The sequence below is a fragment of the Schistocerca cancellata genome, chromosome 6, assembly GCF_023864275.1.
Source record: "Schistocerca cancellata isolate TAMUIC-IGC-003103 chromosome 6, iqSchCanc2.1, whole genome shotgun sequence".
In the NCBI taxonomy this organism is placed as follows: domain Eukaryota; kingdom Metazoa; phylum Arthropoda; class Insecta; order Orthoptera; family Acrididae; genus Schistocerca; species Schistocerca cancellata.
Genome location: NC_064631.1, coordinates 267,926,807 through 267,950,229, shown reverse-complemented (window position 1 = coordinate 267,950,229; position 23,423 = coordinate 267,926,807). Strand labels below are relative to the sequence as shown.

General features: G+C 41.5%; 1 protein-coding gene across 1 annotated transcript; it reads left to right on the top strand.

Moving 5' to 3' along the window:
- Positions 1–17,086: 17,086 nt before the first annotated feature.
- LOC126191116 (ejaculatory bulb-specific protein 3-like) lies at positions 17,087–21,399 on the top strand. The gene is made up of 2 exons (XM_049931857.1): positions 17,087–17,297; positions 21,159–21,399. The coding sequence occupies exons 1-2, from the start codon at positions 17,099–17,101 to the stop codon at positions 21,347–21,349; spliced, it is 390 nt and encodes a 129-aa protein (XP_049787814.1). The 5' UTR covers positions 17,087–17,098; the 3' UTR covers positions 21,350–21,399.
- The last annotated feature ends 2,024 nt before the right edge of the window (positions 21,400–23,423 follow it).

Here is a 23,423-nt window from a genome sequence, read left to right as displayed (position 1 = left end):
ACTGAAAAACATTCATGTCACATTTTGGTTACAACGATGACCTTCTGACGAAGACTTTGTGCATGTAATGAACACCTCAATATCGGATTCCAAACCGCCCTCCATCATCCCATCAAAGACGACCTAGACCACACTAACATGGTCTCCATATCAGCTAGGAGCACCCATTGTCTCTGGTGCAAGAGATGCTACCGTGCTTTTATACAGCTAGCCCCATCTTATCTGTCCTCAATCTCTCATTACGAACTAGATACAGGAAATAAACTACGCTGTATTTTTCCCACAGTTATAAAATCTCGAATTACTTATCTTCCATCATGTGTCCTTGAAAAACTAACAACGTTTCTTGCATTCATCCTAAATGCCATACATCATGTAACAAGACTAGAATCTAAAGTAGTCTTTATGGAAATGTAGCGCAATTCCTGTGAGTTCAGCCAAATTCGTTTTCTTAATGTGAATAACGAACAGTTAGTTGAATAGCCAGTATAAAAGATGTTTAAGAAATTGAAGTAGGCAACTGATAGATTGTTACCGAAGTATCCATTACAAAAGTGGTAAGGCTGACTTCTTAGTTACAACATTATGAATGTTTAGGGAGCTATGTTCCGCATACCGAATGTTTTCTAGAGTTTTTGCGTACAACGTGCAGTAGATACCTGTACTATGTCTAAGGTAGACAGTAGCTTGTATTCCTCTTTCATGCATATTATTCTAATATATCAAAAACTGTTTCTGTAAAGAAATAAACAGTTCGTCTGCTAATTAATACCAAATCGATAGTTCTTAGAGAATATTTAAACGCTAAGGGAAGGGAAAAATTCTGGCGAATGAAACCTGCACCTCACTTGTCTCTCCCTCTTCCCAGAGGGAAACCAGTCATCTTCTTCCATCATTAGGAGGAGGCGTAGCCATAGCATTCCTGAGTGTCCCCAGCTATTGCGTGTCAGGTACCAGGGCGCGTGAGGTAATATGACGTCTGGAAATTAACGAGTAGTAACCACGCAGAAGCATTTTGAATGCGTATACCTGGAGGTTCCAGAAAAGTCCTTTATCCAGATGGAGATGAGTAACTACACGTGAAAATTCAGCATTACAGCACGGTTCAAATAGAAATTTCGGTTTTCTTGTCGCCTTCTTCTGAGGAATGGAGGCTATCGCTGATGCATTGATCAGATTTACTGTAGATACTACGGCATCCTTCTGAGAGGTAAAATGTACTACATTCTATGACTAATAGTCTTTGGCAACTAGTCCAATTTGTTTCCCTTGCAATCCATTTCGATTCTGGTTCGTAGTTAACATTAGATACTGATGTTTCAATGTGAAGGTGATTGGGGCCTACTGAAAAACTTTCATTAAATGTCTTTATTCTGTATTAAAGTACAATAATAACAATTCCCTGTTTTATCGCCAATGCGATTCCGCTTTCGGTGACTGGGCTTGTCTTTTAAGTCAAGCAACAAGGTTAACAAGTTTTTCAATAATACGCATTTTGCTCGGCACATCTAAAGAAGAAATGCTGCTTTTGTTTGTTTCGTTCCGTCTAGGAAATTTGTGATGTTTTGGGCAGCTGTGTGTGATTTTCTGAAATGGGTCCTAATCACAGTTCTCTTTAACTAAGAACGACTGGGAATGGAAGTACGGTAGAAGTTACTGGAAGTTTTGTTTGTTGCTGGGGTTGCTTGCATGTTGTGGACCTGTGTTGGTGTTACGTAGACTGGGGTACGATTTACCGTCTTCTTTCAAGCACTGAACTCTCTCAAGTTTGCTAGTTACTAAATTCTTAGCTTCAGTGTGTGGAATGTTGTGCTCAGCAGAAGATTTCTTTATTTCTTTATTTGGTACTCTTGACACCTCTTATTCTTTACAATGGACACATGTGAGATTTGGATTTGGGCAATTTATACTACGCTCCTGAGAACATTGACTGCTTACATGGTCGAATCTTAGGCAACTGAAATATAATCTGACTGTCGCTACATATGTTCGGACCTGACACTTCACGCCGTACACCCTTACGTATTCCGGCAAGTTATTGGAGTCAAAGGTCAAACGCAGGTTTCGCATGAGAAAGATGACACAGAATTACCATTTAAAACACGCTTAGTTCAGGTCAACATTACTGATTACACCCCACCAGGTTAATCTGTGAACTGTAATGTAGGTTAATAACTGTTTACTATGAAACAACAAATACACTACTAAACTGATTGGAGCTAGTGCGTAAGTTATGTTTATTCTTATGCTACACTGAAGCGCCAAAGAAACTAGTATACGCATGCGTATTCAAATACAGAAATACACTATGTGATCAAAAGTATCTGGACACCTGGCTGACAATGACTTACAAGTTCGTGGCGCCCACCCTTAGCCTTGATGGTAGCTTCCACTCTCGCAGGCATACGTTCAATCAGGTGCTGGAAGGTTTCTTGGAGAATTGCAGCCTATTCTTCACGGAGTGCTACACTGAGGAGAGGTATCGATGTCGGTCGGTGTGGCCTGGCACGAATTCGGCGTTCCAAAACATCTCAAAGGTATTCTATACGGTTCAGGTTAGGACTCTGTGCAGGCCAGTCCATTACAGGGATATTATTATAGTGTAACCACCCAGCCACAGGCCGTGCATTAGGAACAGGTGCTCGATCGTGTTGAAAGATGCAGTCGCCATCCCCAAATTGCTCTTCAACAGTGGGAAGCAAGAAGGTGCTTAAAAAATCAGCGTAGGCCTGTTATGTGATAGTGCCACTCAAAATAACAAGTGGTGCAAGCCCCCTCCACGAAAAACACGACTGCACCATAAAACCGCCGCCTCCGAATTTTACTGTCGGCACTACATACGTTAGCAGTCATATCCACACCCTGTCATCGGGTCGCCACGTTGTGTACCGTGATTCATCACTCCATACAACGTTTTTCCACTGTTAAATCGTCCAATGTTTACGTTCCCTTCGTTTGGTATTTACCGGCGTGAGGTGTGGCTTATGAGCAGCCGCTCGGCCATGAAATCCAAGTTTCCTACCTCCCGCCTAACTGTCATAGTACTCGCAGTGGATCCTGATGCAGTATGGAATTTCTGTGTGGTGGTCTGGATAGAGGCCTGCCTATTACACATTACGACCCTCTTCAACTGTCGGCGGTCTGTCAGTCAACAGACGATGTCGGCCTGCACGCATTTATGCTGTAAGTGTCCCTTCACTTTTCCCCTTCACTATCACATCGGAAACAGTGGACCTACGGATTTCTAGGAGTGTGGAAATCTCGCTCCCAGACGTACGACACAAGTGACACTCAACCACCTGACCACGCTCGAAGACCGTGGTTTCCGCGGAGCGCACCATGCTATCCTCTCACGATGTCTAATGACTGCTGAGTTCGCTGGTATGGAGTACCTGGCAGTTGGTGGCAGCACAATGCACCTAATATGAAAAACGTATGTTTTTGGGGTGTCCGGATACTTTTGATCACATAGTGTATGTAAACAGCCGGAATACGGCGCTGCTCTCGGCAACGCATATATAAGACAACAAGTGCCTGTCGGTGTTGTTAGATCGATTACTGCTGCTACAATGGCAGGTTGTCAAGATTTAAATAAGTTTGAACATGGTCTTGTAGTCGGAGCCGAAGGTCCACTCGTGTACTCTTGATGACTGCGCGTACAAAGGTTTACGCATCGCCTGGGCCCGTCAACACTGACATTGGACTGTTGATGACTGGAAATTTCTTACGTGGTTGCACGAGTCTCGTTTCAAATTGTATCGAGCGGAAGGACGTGTACGGGTATGGAGAAGCCCTCTTTACTCCATGGACCCTGCATATCAGTGGGGGACTTTTGAAGCTGGCGGAGGCTCTGAAATGGTATGGGGCGTGTGTAGTTTTAGTAATATGGGACCCGTTATACGCCTAGATACGAATCTGACAGGTGACACGTACGTTAGCATCCTGTCTGATTACCTGCATCCATTCACGTCCATTGGACATTCCGACGGACTTGGGCAATTCCAGCAAGACAATGCAACACCCGGTACGTCCAGAATTGCTAAGAGTGGCTCCAGGATCACTCTTCTGGGTTTGAACACTCCCGCGGGCCACCAAACTCCCCAGATATGAACATTATTGAGCATATCTGGGATGCCTTGCAACGTGTTGTTCAGAAGAGATCTCCACGCCCTCGTACTCTTACGGATTTATGGACAGCCCTGCAGGGTACATGGTGTCAGTTCCCTCCAACATTACTTCAGACATTTGTCGAGTCCATACCACGTTTTGCTGCGGCACTTGTGTGTGCTTGCGGGGGTCCTACACGATATTAGGCAGGTGTACCAGGTTCTTTGGCTCTTCAGTGTAATTCTCCCTACAGATTTTATGTTTGTTATGTTCTTTAGGCAGTTTGATTTTGTATTTCCCAATGCCATCGGGTGCATAGTTCCAACATTTCCGGCCATTTCTTGTAGGTACGAGGTGTAAAAAGTACCTAATGAATGGAATTTGTGTCGATTGTCCACAGATTTTACGTGTAAATATTCTGTGTCTGTCATTTTAACAGAATCAACACTATTTACCACAGTATGTGTTACGTTGGTTTTACATCAGTTTTGGAAGAGTTTTCACTGCAATAAGGCGTATAACCAGGATCAGAGCATTAGAAGTTATTGTAACGTTCGGAGTCACTTAGTTTCATTCAGTAATTTGTTTGATTTTGCATGCAGCTTGTCTTTTTTTTTTTTTTTTACTGTCTCATCACATAAACGTCTGCTGTTCAGCTTAGAGTCTGTGGCTCCGAAGTCCATCTTCAAGGGCTAGTTGTCTTTATTCTGGTTGGTTAGAGACACAGCCTTGCTTGCATCTACGTACCGTGGCCCTTTTGTTACCAGGTCGTCCTTGTTCGCTCGTAAATTGGAATGGCCACCTTCACCGCACTATTCTCTGTCCGTAACATCGCTAACCCCCCCATGAACCATGGACCTTGCCGTTGGTGGGGAGGCTTGCGTGCCTCAGCGATACAGATAGCCATACCGTAGGTACAACCACAACGGAGGGGTATCTGTTGAGAGGCCAGACAAACGTGTGGTTCCTGAAGAGGGGCAGCAGCCTTTTCAGTAGTTGCAAGGGCAACAGTCTGGATGATTGACTGATCTGGCCTTGTAACGATAACCAAAACGGCCTTGCTGTGCTGGTACTGCGATCGGCTGAAAGCAAGGGGAAACTACGGCCGTAATTTTTCCCGAGGGCATGCAGCTTTACTGTATGATTAAATGATGATGGCGTCCTCTTGGGTAAAATATTCCGGAGGTAAAATAGTCCCCCATTCGGATCTCCGGGCGGGGACTACTCAAGAGGATGTCGTTATCAGGAGAAAGAAAACTGGCGTTCTACGGATCGGAGCGTGGAATGTCAGACCCCTTAATCGGGCAGGTAGGTTAGAAAATTTAAAAAGGGAAATGGATAGGTTAAAGTTAGATATAGTGGGAATTAGTGAAGTTCGGTGGCAGGAGGAACAAGACTTCTGGTCAGGTGACTACAGGGTTATAAACACAAAGTCAAATAGGGGTAATGCAGGAGTAGGTTTAATAATGAATAGGAAAATAGGAATGCGGGTAAGCTACTACAAACAGCATAGTGAACGCATTATTGTGGCCAAGATAGATACGAAGCCCACACCTACTACAGTAGTACAAGTTTATATGCCAACTAGCTCTGCAGATGACGAAGAAATTGAAGAAATGTATGATGAAATAAAAGAAATTATTCAGATAGTGAAGGGAGACGAAAATTTAATAGTCATGGGTGACTGGAATTCGAGTGTAGGAAAAGGGAGAGACGGAAACGTAGTAGGTGAATATGGATTGGGGCTAAGAAATGAAAGAGGAAGCCGCCTGGTAGAATTTTGCACAGAGTAGAACTTAATCATAGCTAACACTTGGTTTAAGAATCATGATAGAAGGTTGTATACATGGAAGAACCCTGGAGATACTAAAAGGTATCAGATAGATTATATAATGGTAAGACAGAGATTTAGGAACCAGGTTTTAAATTGTAAGACATTTCCAGGGGTAGATGTGGACTCTGACCACAATCTATTGGTTATGACCTGTAGATTAAAACTGAAGAAACTGCAAAAAGGTGGGAAGTTAAGGAGATGGGACCTGGATAAACTGAAAGAACCAGAGGTTGTACAGAGTTTCAGGGAGAGCATAAGGGAACAATTGACAGGAATGGGGGAAAGAAATACAGTAGAAGAGGAATGGGTAGCTTTGAGGGATGAAGTAGTGAAGGCAGCAGAGGATCAAGTAGGTAAAAAGACGAGGGCTAGTAGAAATCCTTGGGTAACAGAAGAAATATTGAATTTAATTGATGAAAGGAGAAAATATAAAAATGCAGTAAATGAAGCAGGCAAAAAGGAATACAAACGTCTCAAAAATGAGATCAACAGGAAGTGAAAAATGGCTAAGCAGGGATGGCTAGAGGACAAATGTAAGGAAGTAGAGGCTTGTCTCACTAGGGGTAAGATAGATACTGCCTACAGGAAAATTAAAGAGACCTTTGGAGATAAGAGAACCACTTGTATGAACATCAAGAGCTCAGATGGAAACCCAGTTCTAAGCAAAGAAGGGAAAGCAGAAAGGTGGAAGGAGTATATAGAGGGTCTATACAAGGGCGATGTACTTGAGGACAGTATTATGGAAATGGAAGAGGATGTAGATGAAGATGAAATGGGAGATATGATACTGCGTGAAGAGTTTGACAGAGCACTGAAAGACCTGAGTCGAAACAAGGCCCCCGGAGTAGACAACATTCCATTGGAACTACTGACGGCCTTGGGAGAGCCAGTCCTGACAAAACTCTACCATCTGGTGAGCAAGATGTATGAAACAGGTGAAATACCCTCAGACTTCAAGAAGAATATAATAATTCCAATCCCAAAGAAAGCAGGTGCTGACAGATGTGAAAATTACCGAACAATCAGTTTAATAAGCCACAGCTGCAAAATACTAACACGAATTCTTTACAGACGAATGGAAAAACTAGTAGAAGCCGACTTCGGGGAAGATCAGTTTGGATTCCGTAGAAAAATGGGAACACGTGAGGCAATACTGACCTTACGACTTATCTTAGAAGAAAGATTAAGGAAAGGCAAACCTACGTTTCTAGCATTTGTAGACTTAGAGAAAGCTTTTGACAATGTTGACTGGAATACTCTCTTTCAAATCCTAAAGGTGGCAGGGGTAAAATACAGGGAGCGAAAGGCTATTTACATTTTGTACAGAAACCAGATGGCAGTTATAAGAGTCGAGGGACATGAAAGGGAAGCAGCGGTTGGGAAGGGAGTAAGACGGGGTGGTAGCCTCTCCCCGATGTTATTCAATCTGTATATTGAGCAAGTAGTAAAGGAAACAAAAGAAAAATTTGGAGTAGGTATTAAAATCCATGGAGAAGAAATAAAAACTTTGAGGTTCGCCGATGACACTGTAATTCTGTCAGAGACAGCAAAGGACTTGGAAGAGCAGTTGAACGGAATGGATGGTATCTTGAAGGGAGGATATAAGATGAACATCAACAAAAGCAAAACGAGGATAATGGAATGTCGTCTAATTAAGTCGGGTGATGCTGAGGGAATTAGATTAGGAAATGAGACACTTAAAGTAGTAAAGGAGTTTTGCTATTTGGGGAGCAAAATAACTGATGATGGTCGAAGTAGAGAGGATATAAAATGTAGACTGGCAATGGCAAGGAAAGCGTTTCTGAAGAAGAGAAATTTGTTAACATCGACTATAGATTTAAGTGTCAGGAAGTCATTTCTGAAAGTATTTGTATGGAGTGTAGCCATGTATGGAAGTGAAACATGGACGGTAAATAGTTTGGACAAGAAGAGAATAGAAGCTTTTGAAATGTGGTGCTACAGAAGAATGCTGAAGATTAGATGGGTAGATCACATAACTAATGAGGAAGTATTGAATAGGATTGGGGAGAAAAGAAGTTTGTGGCACAACTTGACCAGAAGAAGGGATCGGTTGGTAGGACATGTTCTGAGGCATCAAGGGATCACCAATTTAGTATTGGAGGGCAGCGTGGAGGGTAAAAATGGTAGGGGGAGACCAAGAGATGAATACACTAAGCAGATTCTGAAGGATGTAGGTTGCAGCAGGTACTGGGAGATGAAGAAGCTTGCACAGGATAGAGTAGCATGGAGAGCTGCATCAAACCAGTCTCAGGACTGAAGACCACAACAACAACATCGCTAAATGGTGTGAAACAGCACAAAAGCATCAATGCACGCTGAAGCTAGCTTTAAATGTTGAATTATTTCACAAAGCGGAAAAATACAGATCGATGTAAGCAGCTAAGTTTATTTACGCCGCTACATCAGAGATTCCTTCCTCCTCGAATTTTCCCTCCTTGACTTCTACCCTGTACTCTTTGGGTAAAGCTTGTGGACTTCCCATAGTGCATATATATTCTTCAAGACAGCGTCTACAATTCCTGGAAGTTTGTTGGCATCGTTTCGTTTCACTTTGGATAAATGTACCATTGAAATACGCCTGGATGTAAATGAAAATTTCTAAACAAGGGAAGTCTGGAACAACATATTTGAATGAAGGGCTGAAGGAGAGCGGAATTATCAGGTACGATGGGTACCATGCTGTGGACAGAGTAATGGTTGGTTGATTCGTTGATTTGGGGAAGGGGACCAAACAGCGAGGTCATTTGTCCCATCGCATTGGGGAAGGATGGGGAGGGAAGTCGGACGTGCTCTTTCAAAGGAACCAGCCGTACATTTGCCTGAAGTGATTTAGGATATCACGGAAAACTCAATCAGGATGGCCGGACGTGGGTTTGAACCGTCGTTCTCCCGAATGCTAGTCCAGTGTGCTAACCACTGCACCACCCCGCTCTGTGCACAGAGGAAAACGAACGTACTGAGCATGAAAATGGCGTGCTCATGGTAGACGTAAGTGGCTTACAGAAAGAATGGTGTGATTTCCAGCCATTGTGCTCGGTTTGGGAAGAGTGAAACGTAGTGAGGCCAGGAAAACATCGCTGAGTCCAGAATGTGAGGAAGGAGAAGTGTTGACAAGGATCTTGTTTTGTATGACGTGATATTTCCAAGTGTTGAATTAATGAAGGTATTGAATGTAACATGCATAGAAATTATTTAAAAGCAGTGATATTTTTATCATTGATACCAATGGAGCATGGGAAAGCACGTAACATGTAAGTGTCTTCATTTTTGTGGTGTGCAGTATTATTCGTGTTGTCTACATGTATACAATAAAAAATGAATTCCAATATACGTGACTGCTCTTCTCCTACTCTCAAACACGTGTCATCCTAACAAATATTTCACGCGAAGTGTCCTGTGATATGACAGTACTTTAAAGACAACAGTAATAAACGAGCAGAATCAACAATCACCGGTTTCTATAAAGAGTTTTGGTTTTCAGGCACCTTGTCACGCTGCGATTTTTGCTCCAGTTGATCAATATCACGACCGCGACGAAGTGGTCACATACGTGCAACAGATTTCTGAAAACAGCTGTAAAACGTTTATGACTTTGTTTACTGTAAGTAGTAATCTATGTTATATGTTTATATTAATTTCAACAGACTGCACTGAATTTCAACACAGAGTGTGAACTTGAGGAACATATATGAAATCGACAGATTTCAGCTTTAACAATTCGAATGTATGAGTTCTTATCGCGTATATTTAAGCCTGTACCGCCATGGTGCAACCAGAGATTGCATAGTAGATCCATGATATTTCTTTTGCTTTCCAATTTTATTCCACGAACAATATTCCTATTGGTATAAATTAGTTAATTACGGAAGATGAACTGTTAATATTCTCATAATTTTCGTACTCTGAAGTGTAAGAAAACTGATAAATCTGTATAAATGTATAATATCTGCATAGTGGTCGAATAATGCGGTTCTAAGAAGTCATTGCTAATGCGATGCGCAGAAACGAGGGTCAGGCGCGAGGCGGCTTGGTACGGTTTGGTACGCGCGGTGGTCGTGCTGTTAGCCGTCCTGTAACTTCGCGTCGGCAGACGCTGGGTTGGACGCATCTAACAGCTCATTGGTTTAAGGGGACGATACAGGCGGATGGAGATGAAGATGTAAACGAGTGGAGGTAAGCTCACAGTCGCGTAGCACTTCATTCATCACAATTGACAGCAAAGCAACACCATCAACAACAGTTCGGGTATACATGCCGACGTCGCAAGCAGATGATGAAGGGATAGAGAAAGTATATGAGGATACTGAACATGTAACTCGGTACGTAAAGGGAAATGAAAATCTAATCGTCATAGGGTACCTAAATTTGGTGTAGGGGAAGGAATAAAAGAAAGGTTAACAGTAGAAAGTGCACTTAGTAGTGGAAATGAGAGCGAAGAAAGGTTAATTGAATTCTGCATTAAATTTCAGGTAGTAATAGCGAATACTCTGTTCAAGAATCGCAATAGAAGGGGAGAGTGTATTTGGAAAATGCCAGGAGAGAAGGCAAAATTTCATTTGTATTACATTATGGTCATTAGAAATTCCGAAATCAGATATTCACTTGTGAAGCATACCCATAGGCGGATGTAGACTCACATCAGATTTTTGTAATGATAAAGAGTACACTGAAGTTTAAGAATCTAGTCTGGAAAAAATCAAGGAATGAGGAGATGCTCATAAAGTTCTCTGAGGTTACAGATACTGCGATAATGAATAATTCAGTAGGCAATTCAGTTTCGGAATGGACATCTCTAAAAAGGGAAATCACAGGAATTAGGTAGAAAATCATAGGTGCAAGGAAGATAACTGCGAATAAACCATGGGTAATTTTGTATCCCGCCTGGAAGGCGGCGCGTGGGTCTGCTCCTGTTACATAAGCTGAATGAAAGAAAGGAGTACAAGCAGGTGAGGTAAAGCAATTCGCTACCGAAAATACAGTTAAGGCAGCTTTACTAGTGTATAAACATATGCAACCATATTACATAACTTTAGGTGATGAGCATGTAGGTGCGACGTCTTAGACCCGTAGAAACTGATACAAAGTCTCTACAGCAAGCTAAGCTGAAGCGATGTTTCTCGGCCGTCTGCACTTGATGAAATGGGCGAGATATCCGGTATCCGTAGAAAAAGGGGTAAGGTATAGGGAGAGACTGGTAATACACAATATCTACAAGAACCGAGAGCGAACAGCAAGAGCGGAAGACCAAGAACGAAGTGCACTGATTAAAGAGGATATAAGACAGGGATGTAGTCTTTTGCCCCTACGGTTCAGTCTGTACGTCTAATATGCAGTGACGAAAATAAAAGAAAGGTTGAAGAGAAGAATTAAAATTCAAGGTGAAAGGTGTTAAGATTCATTGTGGAAAAAGTGAAGAAGAATTATAGGATTTGTTGAATGGAATGAACAGTATAATGAGTGCAGAATGTGGACTGAGGAGAAATAGAAGAAAGACGAAAGAAATAAGAAGTAGCAGGAATGAGAACAGTGAGAAATTTAACATCATAATCGATGATCATCAAGTAGATGAAGTTAAGGAATTCTGCTGTCTAGGGGCAGCAAAATAACCCGTGAAAGACAGAGCAAGGTGGACATAAAAAGCGGGTGACAGTAGCAAAAGCGCATTCCTGGCCAAGAGAAGTTTACTAGTATGAAACATACGTATTAAGTTGACGAAGAAATTCCTGAGAATGAACGTTTGGAGCACAGCATTGTATGGTAGTGAGACATGGACTGTGGGAAAACATGAACAGAAGATAATCGAAGCATCTGAGATGTGATGCTACAGAAGAATGTTGAAAATTAGGTGGACTAAGAAAGTAATTAATGAGGGCGTTCTCTGCAGAATCGGCGAGGAAAGATATATTGAAAACACTGACATGAAGAAGAGAGAGAATGAAAGGACATCTGTTAAGACATCAGGGAATAACATCCATGGTACTGGAGGGAGCTGTAGAAAGTAAAAATTGTAGCTGAAGATAGAGATTGAAGTACATCCAGCACATACTTGAGGGCATAGATTGCAAATGCTAATCTGAGATGAAAAAGTTGGCACAGGTGAGGAATTGATGGTGGGGTGCACCATTAACAAAAATCTCTGTGTCTCATCTTAAAAATCAATATAATGATACCTGTATTAAACAAATAAAATTCCAATTTTGCTGTTAATAGCGTTTATTTTTCTGCAACAGACAGGAGGATAACTATCTAGAACAAAAATGTTCCAAAGGGTATGCGGTCCTTTATATATCCTCATTCACTTTCTACGCGGTTCACTGCTTCCAGTTTCTAGTAGGACGCTGACCTACGGTACGGCTATCTGTATCGTTGAGGCACGCAAGCCTCCCACCAACGGCAAGGTCCATGGTTCATGGGGGGTGGGGGGTGAGGGGGGGGGTTGGAAGAATGCTTACTATCAAAAACAGTCTTGATCACAATGTAGTTATTACGGTGACCGGTTTCTACCACTACTGTGGTCATCTTCAGACCTACAAGTCGTATACAAAGCTTTAATTAGAGGGCTACATACACTAAAGAAAATACATAAAGTTATAAAGCTATAAAACTATGAATTACCTATGAGTAAGAACTCCTTCTGCTGGAGAATCACTACTGGATAAGAACCTCTTTGAATGTATTCAGAAGTAATACCAGATGCATTGACAAAAGTTATAAAAGTGCTAAAGACATTTTGCACTGCTCTTCACTGAGCATCCATTTAGATAGCAATTATAATAGCAGAATTGTAATGTCGCTACTAATTATTTAAATACTTGGTACTGCATTTTGTTTTCCAATTCCTTTACGTGTGTATTATGAATAACGTGCAACTATGCCACAAGAATGCGTAAGTAAATGAATCCTCTTTGATAATAATTTTCAATTCAATTTCATGGACCTGGTGCTCAAATCGAATTGAATTCGGCGACACTTCTCTTGGACGTGAGGCGCTGTAACTTGTACTGACATTCAAATGTGAGCGTCCACAAGGAGATCTATGGATAAAACTCCAAGATTTCCATTTTTGATATAAATGAGTTGCCCAGTTTCGAGATGTGACGTCCTACAGTAACTAAATTCGCTCCTATAATTGGGTATACGAGAGGTTTAGCAGAATCAAGTTGCGACAACGGCTTCCCATAGGTCTAGGCCAGCACTATTTCGTGCAATTATTTTTTCTCTTATATAGACTGAGCGAATGTCATAGTCGGCAAGCGGTTTTTAGTACTGCAAAATACATTCTATGTTTTTGGAAAAGAGCCAGACTATCACTCTAGACGATGGCTCGGATTCAGCGCACAATTCGTTTAAGAAATTCACGGGATAGAGAGTTCTCCACCTGTGACGCATTTTCGAATGTTTCGACCGACGCACTTTTCGCCTGTGATGTACACAGCTCACGAAGCAGGTCATTGAAAGTTTACACTTTTACCTTTGGCTTCTGTATAATGCAGCCAAAGTATGCCAAGTTCAAGAGATATAGACTTCTCAGCTTATTAAAATGAGCAAAGAAGTGAAACCTTAATTTATTTAGTATTATAGAAACAAGCCATGCCTATATGAGAAGCCAACAAAAGTGTTTTTGGAGAAACGTTGAGTGATTCAGCTGCCCCTACAGATGCCGTTTCATGCAACTCGCAATTTTATAGCTGGCCTTCACAAACACGAGCGATAGTTTCATATTCTGCTGGCATACAGAAAAGAATGAACAGAATCTTTTTGTATGAAATTTAATATAGTTAAATTTTGTACTCCGATACATTTTCACCAGAGGACGTGGTTTTCAAGGGAAACGTATAAAACAGACCTTCAAACACACTCCCACTCCCCCGCTGAGCTCCCATCGGTCAGGATTTTAGTATATTGTTCGTGGCATTCGCTCCTAGCACTGTACAAACATTTGCGGCTACACGAATTATTTCCCACATTTGACATATTTTGATCTCCACTGACTGGTGTTACTATGCCACCGGCTTGTCGAGCACTTACAAATTGTAAAACTCTGTAAAATTTTACCTAACAGTTTTGTGAATTCTAACAACTTGAAATAAATGATTGTATCATTGTATTCGCAAGTCCTTCTGACAACGAATCTACTGTGCTCGTAAGGGCTGAGTTTGAATCGAATTCTCAAAGTAATTAGTTTTAGCGTAACATTTACAGAAGTCGTTCTTCGTTCATTACCCTCACAGTCACGTGTATAATGGTCCTATGGAATTGATAGCTAGGAGACCCCACATGGGGTAGTTCGGTCGCGTAGGTGCATATCTTTTAAGGTGATGCCGCACTGGGCGACTTGCGTGTCGTGAAATGATGATGAAGACAATACCCAATCCCCGAGGAGAGAAAATCACTGATTCGGTAGAGAATCGAACCCCGGCCTGCTGCATGGTTGTCGGACGCGCTGATCACTCAGCTAAGGAGGTGGATACGGGCACGCTTCAGTTACTCATGTGAACCAAACAGCCGTCTATGCTGGTGGTGCAATAGCCCAATCAATACAGTCAAAAAGGTCAAACTCGAAAACACTTCGTGTGGTGGGAAATATTTGTACAGTGGTCGGAGAAGCACTACGAACTTGTGATTAATCCTTAATGAACGACTCGCCCACGAGACATTAAATAATAATCTCCTTCCGTCCTATGTTTCTTCTTTATGTAAATCTGGGTAACTGGACAGGGATTTAAACTACTCACGAATCAAGTATAGCCATGTCCACTGACGTATAGTTTTTATGGAAAAACAGTGGTACGTTGTTTTATAATGAAAGTATTTTCGATAGATAGAGTATTCCTTTATTTTTACTAAAGATTATCTGATAGTAAATGCCAGTACATGAAGTACTTGTAGGCGTTTTATTTCTTGAGCACTACGATTGGCTGAGCTGCCAATTTCATAGAGAGATAGCAGATGAAAGTGGGCCAAAGGAAACCATTAATTTAACGCACGTTGTAGAAGCTGACGCCGACGCCATGTAGGACAGCATTCACCGAAGGCTGTTGTGTGTACTGGACAGGATGAGGGGACGTCCATCTTGAGTCGACACAGTGTGGACAACAGTTGACGCCACTGTCGTCCAAATGGGTTCAGATGAGTCATTGGAACTCTGCACAAGATCACCGCCACTCCCACCTTCGTTAAGCGTTTTCTGTGGCGGGGGTGATTTAATGTGCAGTAAAGGTTCAAAAAGGTGGGCTGCAATGAGCCTCGGGTGGAAAATGCAGAAAAGACGGTGCCATTCTGCCATTAGGAGAGCAACATGCCGTTGGGCAATATGTAACTCTGTGAAGGCCGCAGGTATTTGTGGATCTGCTCTCTCGGCAGAACATGGCAGGTGAGGTGTGAGGATTTTATAAGTGTGAGACTGCAAATTTCTCCTCCCAAAAAATCTGTAGCTGGCTCCTCATATATATAAGTAAAATGGGAGTCGTAGGAGGGTCATAGGAACCAACACGCTAATGTGCTCCTTTGAGGCACCGACAGGGCAGAAAACGTATTCCTTTCTTTAGCTGTAGGCCTCTGGGTGCAAAAATGCGAGAATTTCATTGATCAGTCGGGACTGACGTAGTAGTTTTGGAAAACTGATGACAAGTAGGAGGACGCTTGAGGAGAATGGACATTTATCATTGGATGATAACTCGTGAGAGGCTAGGAGTGGCTCGCGAAGAAGGGTCAAATGTTACAGACAGTGATAGTGAAAGAATCAGAATTTTTCTCGCAGAATTTGGTGTGAGAAGTAGTCATTTCACTTCGCAGCTCCAACTGGAGCATGATGTAAAGTTTGCGTTAGGTATCTCTTCGGGATTCACAGGCATCGTCCGAAACAGTGGGTGCCGACAGCAGCACTGGTGGACAAGACGACGACACTGTTAAAAACAATAAATAAATTTAAAAAATAGAAAACTGGTAGTATCTGCAGTCGGTTTCGTATGGATTGCAGTACTCAGTAAATGCTCGAGTGTTAATGAGTACGAGGAAGACCCTCTTCTAGCATGCATAATTTTACGAAATCAAATCTTGGCCAGCACTGTCGTCGGATCGTTGAAACAGATCAGTGTGCTAATAATGTAGTAAACTATATATCGGTTCCTTGTCTTGAATCTCCGCCAACCTTAGTTACTGAAACTGTTTCACGTTCTTCTGCCAATTTGTCAATGAATAGGATGTTATTAAACATGTTCGTTTTATATTTCAGTGCCATTATATATGTATCTCACTTCATCACAAAATTAAATTACAGTGTCGCTATTCCACCACCCTGTTGAAACTGTAGGACCACAATTTAGCGTTAAAAAATCCTTGCGCAATAAGTGATAGTTTACAGTCTTGATTGGTCAACTACATACCGATGCAGGTTAATTACCTAAAGGTGTAAGTGGTGGGTAGAACAAGGGAATTCAAAAACATGAATACTTTCGACGAATGCCCATCAGGTTGGAACAAAAATACGCGTCAAATGAAAGAAGACGAGTCAATTGACTAAATTCAGTTTTAATAAGTTCCTAGTGCTAAACACTATTCAGTTCCATTTTAAAAGCCAGCTTCAGTGTTTCGATACATAAACACCAAAGAGATTGAGCGAATATCACATCAGCCGCTCTGTGTCTTGCTCTGTAATTGATATTTACAACAGGTACAAAAAATCGGAAATAGTTTATAAATAAATCAGAAGCTAGCTAAAGAGCGTTCGTAACTTAACCTTCTGGATGGCACTATTTCGACAGCAGCATTGTTCGTGTGTCCTGTGAAATGTAACAGCCCTGGAAAACCCTTTACAGACTCCAAATGATATTCTACTGATATACATTTACATGTCGGATGTCGGTAGTACGCGTACCCACAGGAAATTAAATTCTTGCAACACCGGAAAAGGAGTAGAGGACAAAGGGAAGACGGCGTTGTACTCAAAGTTCTGCAAGCAGACACGACGAGGATGGGAAAACTAGCGACGTAATAACAGCGGGAAAAACTGGGGGCTGTGTATTTCTTACGTATTGCACCTTTGGGAAAAACAAGAGCGCCATGGCAGCGTTTCTCTATATAAGGAGAGCCGGTGCTTCCGCCGGCACCCTCAGTGTCCCCTGGAGAGAAGCAGACATGAAGGCCACCCTGGCGCTCGTAGCGGCGCTCGCCGTCATGGCGCTGGCTGCCGCGGATGACGGGAAGTACACCACCAAGTACGACAACATCGACCTGGACGAGATCCTCGCCAACGACCGCCTGGTGCACCAGTATGAACTCTGCCTCACCGAGGAAGACGACAGCAGCTGCACCCCGGAGGGCAAGGAGCTCAAGAGTAAGTACCCTGGCACCAGCGACTGATGACTGCTTTTGCTATGTTTGTTGTAATAGTCACTGTTCTGTAAACAATATCCTCTGTATAATACTTAACATTAGCAGTTCAGATCTAATTAGACAGGTAGCTGAGCCAAGTAGAGTAGGCCGTAAGAGCACAATGATTGCAATTCGTAATAAAGAAAAATGTATCCGACCATCATTGCTGAAGCTTTTGGGACATCTAATGCGATGCGCAAATGGGCGGATGGAGGAAATATAACGGTCAGAAATTTCATGTACAATCCAACTACAATAGATGAAACAAATTTAGTAGTATGAGTATTTAACAGAGGAGAAAGGAATGTGTCACATCATGAAGCACCAGTACGATGTTTGTCAAACCATGTGGAAACGTTCATCACACAACCAATATTAAATGATTAAATTTTCGTTCCACTCGGAACTGCTGTCCACCGTCAGCATCTGTATGAGGCGTGACCTCCACAGGCACGAATACACTTTTAAATTCGTTAAGGCATTGAAGCAAATGGCCTCAGAATGTCATAATTAGAAATTTGTTACCTTTTTATGAAGACTGTTGGCGTGATGCTGGCATGGAAGTGCATTTTTTACCTACCTCGTCCCAGGCATTCTCTATGGGTGACACAGTAAGGGGCTAGGAGCGCCAATCAAGGATTCGACTATTCCGCTGGGCGTTTGTGTGTGAAATGCAGTGTAGGTTCTTCTATCATCCTGCTGGAAAACCCCGGTCAGGCAGAGTATGACAAATTCTTGCCATATAGGCCTATTGGCAAACATTCAACAATTACCAAATGAGTCTTGCTGTCACATCCAATAGCTCCACACACGATAATTCCAGGATGTGTAGAAATGTGGGTCTCGAGATTCGCTGTTGCGTCTGACATCTCGCTGTTCCCTGCAAAGACACTTTGGCGTCGATCTAACCACCAGAAACAAAAGCGACACTCACCACTGAACACCATTCAATATCCTAGTCGACTCTGCTGCATGTAAGTCTCTGTTGTGTCTGTGCTATACCATCAGAGGCACGCAACGCAAGACAACTCAATATTTCAACCCAGTTACATGCAATCTTCTCTCGGAAGGTTCGCGGTAACGACTGCCAATAGATGAGCTACCATCAACAGTGCCACATGTCATCCCTCCGTAAGACATTACGGAGAGCTTCAGAAATTAAGCCAGAACATTGACGCAAAATATAGTGAGCGGGAACATTTCGGGCTACCACCTTTCCTCCCCTTGTCATCCAAATACTGATGCTGTAAATTTCTTCCAAGTACAGCGCATTAGCGACCTCGAGTAAGGAGCGAGTGGCGGGAGACCTAGAGTTTAGCTGGTGCATTATACCATTACTGACATTAAAAATCTCTACCAAAAGGTATAGGAGACGAATAAACTTCTAAGGCGGACTGAGGATTTTTTTTTTTCCAGTCATTAGCTAACTAGTTTGATGCATTCCCCTCTCTGCCGACTTCATCTCAGAAGAGCTTTTGCACCCAACGTCGTAATTCATTGTTGGATTATTCCAACATTCCTACAGTTTTTACTCTCTATAATTCCCGAAATTATCGTGGAAGTTATTCCTTGATGTCTTAACACATATCCTATCTTCCTCTCTCTTCTTATCAGTGTTTACCACGTGTTCCTCTCTTCGCTGGTTCAGACAAATTTCGTATCCTCGCAAGATAATGTTGATGAAATGAAAAATGTGACACGAAATTACGAACAATTAGTTATATATGAATAAATAGTTACCGAAGCAATCCATTATTAGTGCCAAGATTAAGCAGGTTGTCGTTAATATTAACTTTTCACTGTAAATACCGTATTATAAAACTGGAGAAATTATTTGAAATTTTTCAATGTAATGTTTGTTTCTCATGTCTAGGGAAAATAATGTGGTAGAAGCATAAGATTAACAGCCCAATTGTCAGGCGTGAGAAAATCACTTTTAACATATTCTTTGTGGATTTCGAGTGGCGAGTATACACTATCTGATCAAGAGTACATAGACAACACTATATCATGTGGAAGTGACCACCAGATGACACGGGAGGCGGACCCGCCTGTATAAAAGCAGGCGAAATGTATTGTGCCGTCAGTAGAGAAGCAGTAAAAGCGGAATGGGTCGGTCGTGAGAGCTCAGGGACTTCGAGCTTGGTCTGTTCATTGGATGTCATCTGAGAAACAGATGTATCAGATACAGATCAGCCTCACTAAAGCTGCCCAAATAAACTGTTCGTGTAGTGATTGTAAAATGTAAAAGCAAAGGAACAACCAAACCAAAACCATATAGACCTCATTTACTGAAAGTCGAAGAATCTACTGTAGCATTGCGGATGGTGATTGTATAAAAATCGCATGAAACAGGCGAAATAAAATTGTGAGATCAAAGGTGCTACCAACAGTCCAGCTTGCACAATGACTGTGCGGAGGTAGTTAAAAGCATGGGGTACAATGATCGAGGCGCTCCTGAGCGACGCACTGCTATAGTTGCCAGTCAGCAACGCTTGGAATGGGGGGAAGAGCGACGCCATGGGAGAGTGGATGACTGTTAACGAGTGATTTGGACTTATCACTCACACTATATACCCTGATAATGCTATGTCACGGTTTGGGTTAGTCGAAGCACAGAGGAGGTAGTGGGTGTTTTTCATGGTTAGGGTGTGGTCCTCGTATTGCGTTTACAAATACTTTAATTGCTTAAGAATTTGAAGGCATTTTACAGCATTGTGTACCGGATACGGAACAGGAACTGTTCGGAGACGATGACTGGGTCAGGATGATGAAGCACTCTGTCATAAAGCACCACCTATGAGTCAATGGTTTGTAAACAATATCATTCCTTAAAATGGACAAGCTTACCCAGAGTCCCGAGTTGAACCCAATGCAACACCTTCGAAATGAGACAGAATGCCGACTTCACTCCAGATCCCAACGTCCAACATCTCTACTTCCTCTAGTTTCGACTTCTGAGGTAGAATGAGCTTCCATTTCCCCACAGACATTTAGATACATCGTTGAGAGTTCAAGCCGTCAAAAAGGCAACACACCTCATATTAGGGTCCACTAGTATGTATGCGGATATGTTTGATGATGTAGTGTAATTCGTTTCTAAGTGCTATTTATGCCAAGACACTTATTTTCGCTACTTGTAGTATTTCTTCCTAAAATTGAAATACCTTGAAGAGTGGCAATAACTAGAGGTATTTTTCTGTGTCCATGTTATCTAACACTGTACTATCAAATTTAATGTTTTTGTAAAGAAACTTACCAAAGAATTTGTGTAATAAGCTTTTATGGTCTCTTTCTCGACCGAAATATCTCTATTGTATGTCTCTAAAGATGTGACACTATTGTTATTGAGAATTAAAGTGTATATGAACGACAACTGGCTCCGTAAATGTAATGTCCTATAAATATTCTATAGGCTACAAATATGGCTGCTTAGAGCAATAAGGTTGAATTCACGAATATTTAAGGAGTTAATGGAAGTTTAAAACCTGTCCACAAGAATACCATTTACCACATTTACATTTGACAAATTAATACATGAATAGGTTACAATTTTACACTGTAATTTCCGATATCCAAAGGCACCGGTGTTTATTCGGATTTATTTTGGCACAAGTAGCTAATGACAACTTTATTGATAAACTCTTAATAATGAAGGATTGAACTGAATCTTTCTGAAAATGAAGGTGCCATTATGTAACAAATATTGATTGCAAAAGTGATCGTTGTTTCGTATAACATTATTCGAAATTATGTTTTAATAATTAGTTTTGTCATAAAAAGATCCATTCCACTGAAGATGTCGATGTCTGTTTTCTTGCAGAAGACATCCCAGACGCGCTAGAAACTGAGTGTGCAAAATGTAACGACAAACAGAAGGAAGCCATCAGGAAAGTTATCAAGTTCTTGATCAACAAGAAGCCAGAAACATGGGAGAATCTGAAGGAGCATTACGATAAAGATGGAAAATACAGTGAGAAATATAAGAAGCTTGAGGATGAACTCAAAGATTAAACACCGTGTTAACATGTACAGCAGATATAACGAATAAATTGTTAATAGCATTTTTTTGCATTGTTTCTGTCGCGCAGTCAGAGGTACAGGGAGTCGTAAGAAAGTCGGTTGACAGCAGGTTCCCAAGAAGACTGTTTCAATTTTGGTGCGGTTCTTAGTATATAAACAGAAACAACACGAGAATGCATCTTATAGTTTCAGAAAGAATGGACAAAATTTTATAGGCTTATTGGCGTATCATATATTTATGAGCATCTGCAGAGAGAAAAATTCCCTCTAAAATAATATGGTGGTTAACTAGTTCAGCGTCATCTAATTGTTGGCACCTATTAATCCCTCCTTCGCCCTAAGCCCATTTAATCTTATTTTACGTAGATTTCCATCCCATTCATCAAAAGTATTTAGGAAAGAAGCCAACTAAATCGCTAAGAAGAACTGTGACAAAAGCTATAACCAACACAAGAAACCTACAACTTATCCCGCAGATTGAAAAAAAAAAATGTAATTTTGTAATCTTTGGTTTCGAATTGCAGTCAGAGCAAATTAGGAGGTTCGAATCTGGCCTCGGGCATGGACGTGTGTGATGTCCTTAGGTTAGTTAGGTTTAAGTAGTTCTAAGTTCTACGGGACTGATGTCCTCAGAAGTTAAGTCCCATAGTGCTCAGAGCCATTTTTTTTCGAAATTAGGAATTAGATTGAAGACCAAGCAGAAAGCAACAAAACTGATAGCATCATATGCACGAGCTGAAGAAGGAGGAGTCTATCCGAAACGCTTTGTAAACATTAAAATGGAATTCAACAGTGATTGGTTTCAAGGTTTTATTTTTGCCCAAAACGATAAAACCTTCAGTACCTTCAGTCACGAAAAGGACCGCCCCATCATTGTTAGATATTTCATAATACCACTAACAAGGTAAGTCTTTACTATACAAGTGAGAATGAAATGGAAGTGGTGTTAATGAGTAGCAAAGGATTTTATGATCTCACCACATTTGTAATACGTAGCACCATTATTACAGAGAGAATAGTAAAATGTCGAATGGCAGATTGTTGTATCACTGTCCTCCTCATTCATCGTCATCATAATCATCTTCTTACCCTTATTATTTATCAAGTGTCTATCGGGTAACTGCTGACCTTGATCCACAAGGCAGTATGGTTTGAGTTCATTACCTTTCATGAAAGGTAATAAGGAAAATTTGAAATTAGCGTTCTAATTTTTTAAGCCTTTACATTCTTTTCATTCCACACTCACTTCGTCCGAATAGCATTCTTTGTACCGTTCGCCGCAGGAGCTTGTTTTTTTGTGAGAGATTCAAGTTTTCCATTCTTTACTTCTTACATTACCTAACTCTCCTTATGAGTTCCCAGATTGTGTTCATTGTGGCAGTTTCCGAGTTTTCTGAGTAGGTCCATATTTAATAGACGCTCAGTTTCTCCGTTTTTCAAGGACAACGCTTCAGTCCTGTATAAAATAACTCTATTTAAATAGCCTTACGATTGTCAGATTGCTCAGGTGATTTTGAAAGAGGTAGAATCGTGTGTTATGAATGCTATGTATGCCGTTCAACAGTATGTTTAATTGCAATAGGTTCACAGGTATATCAAGCTATTCATAAAAGAGTATCATCCTCGATTTTGTCTTCTTGTCTACAACAAATTATCTCTCTGTTGTATACTTGTGTAAACTGCAATAATCAGTATAGCAGTTAACAACCCCCTTTGATATTTCTGAACGATCTTCGAATGAATCTACACTCCTGGAAATTGAAATAAGAACACCGTGAATTCATTGTCCCAGGAAGGGGAAACTTTATTGACACATTCCTGGGGTCAGATACATCACATGATCACACTGACAGAACCACAGGCACATAGACACAGGCAGCAGAGCATGCACAATGTCGGCACTAGTACAGTGTATATCCACTTTTCGCAGCAATGCAGGCTGCTATTCTCCCATGGAGACGATCGTAGAGATGCTGGATGTAGTCCTGTGGAACGGCTTGCCATGCCATTTCCACCTGGCGCCTCAGTTGGACCAGCGTTCGTGCTGGACGTGCAGACCGCGTGA

Bases quoted from the DNA above. Each gene is read 5' to 3' on its own strand.
- LOC126191116 (XM_049931857.1), top strand. From the start codon at position 17,099: ATGAAGGCCACCCTGGCGCTCGTAGCGGCGCTCGCCGTCATGGCGCTG. The intron at 17,298-21,158 runs GTAAGTACCCTG...GTTTTCTTGCAG, and splicing joins GGAGGGCAAGGAGCTCAAGA to AAGACATCCCAGACGCGCTA.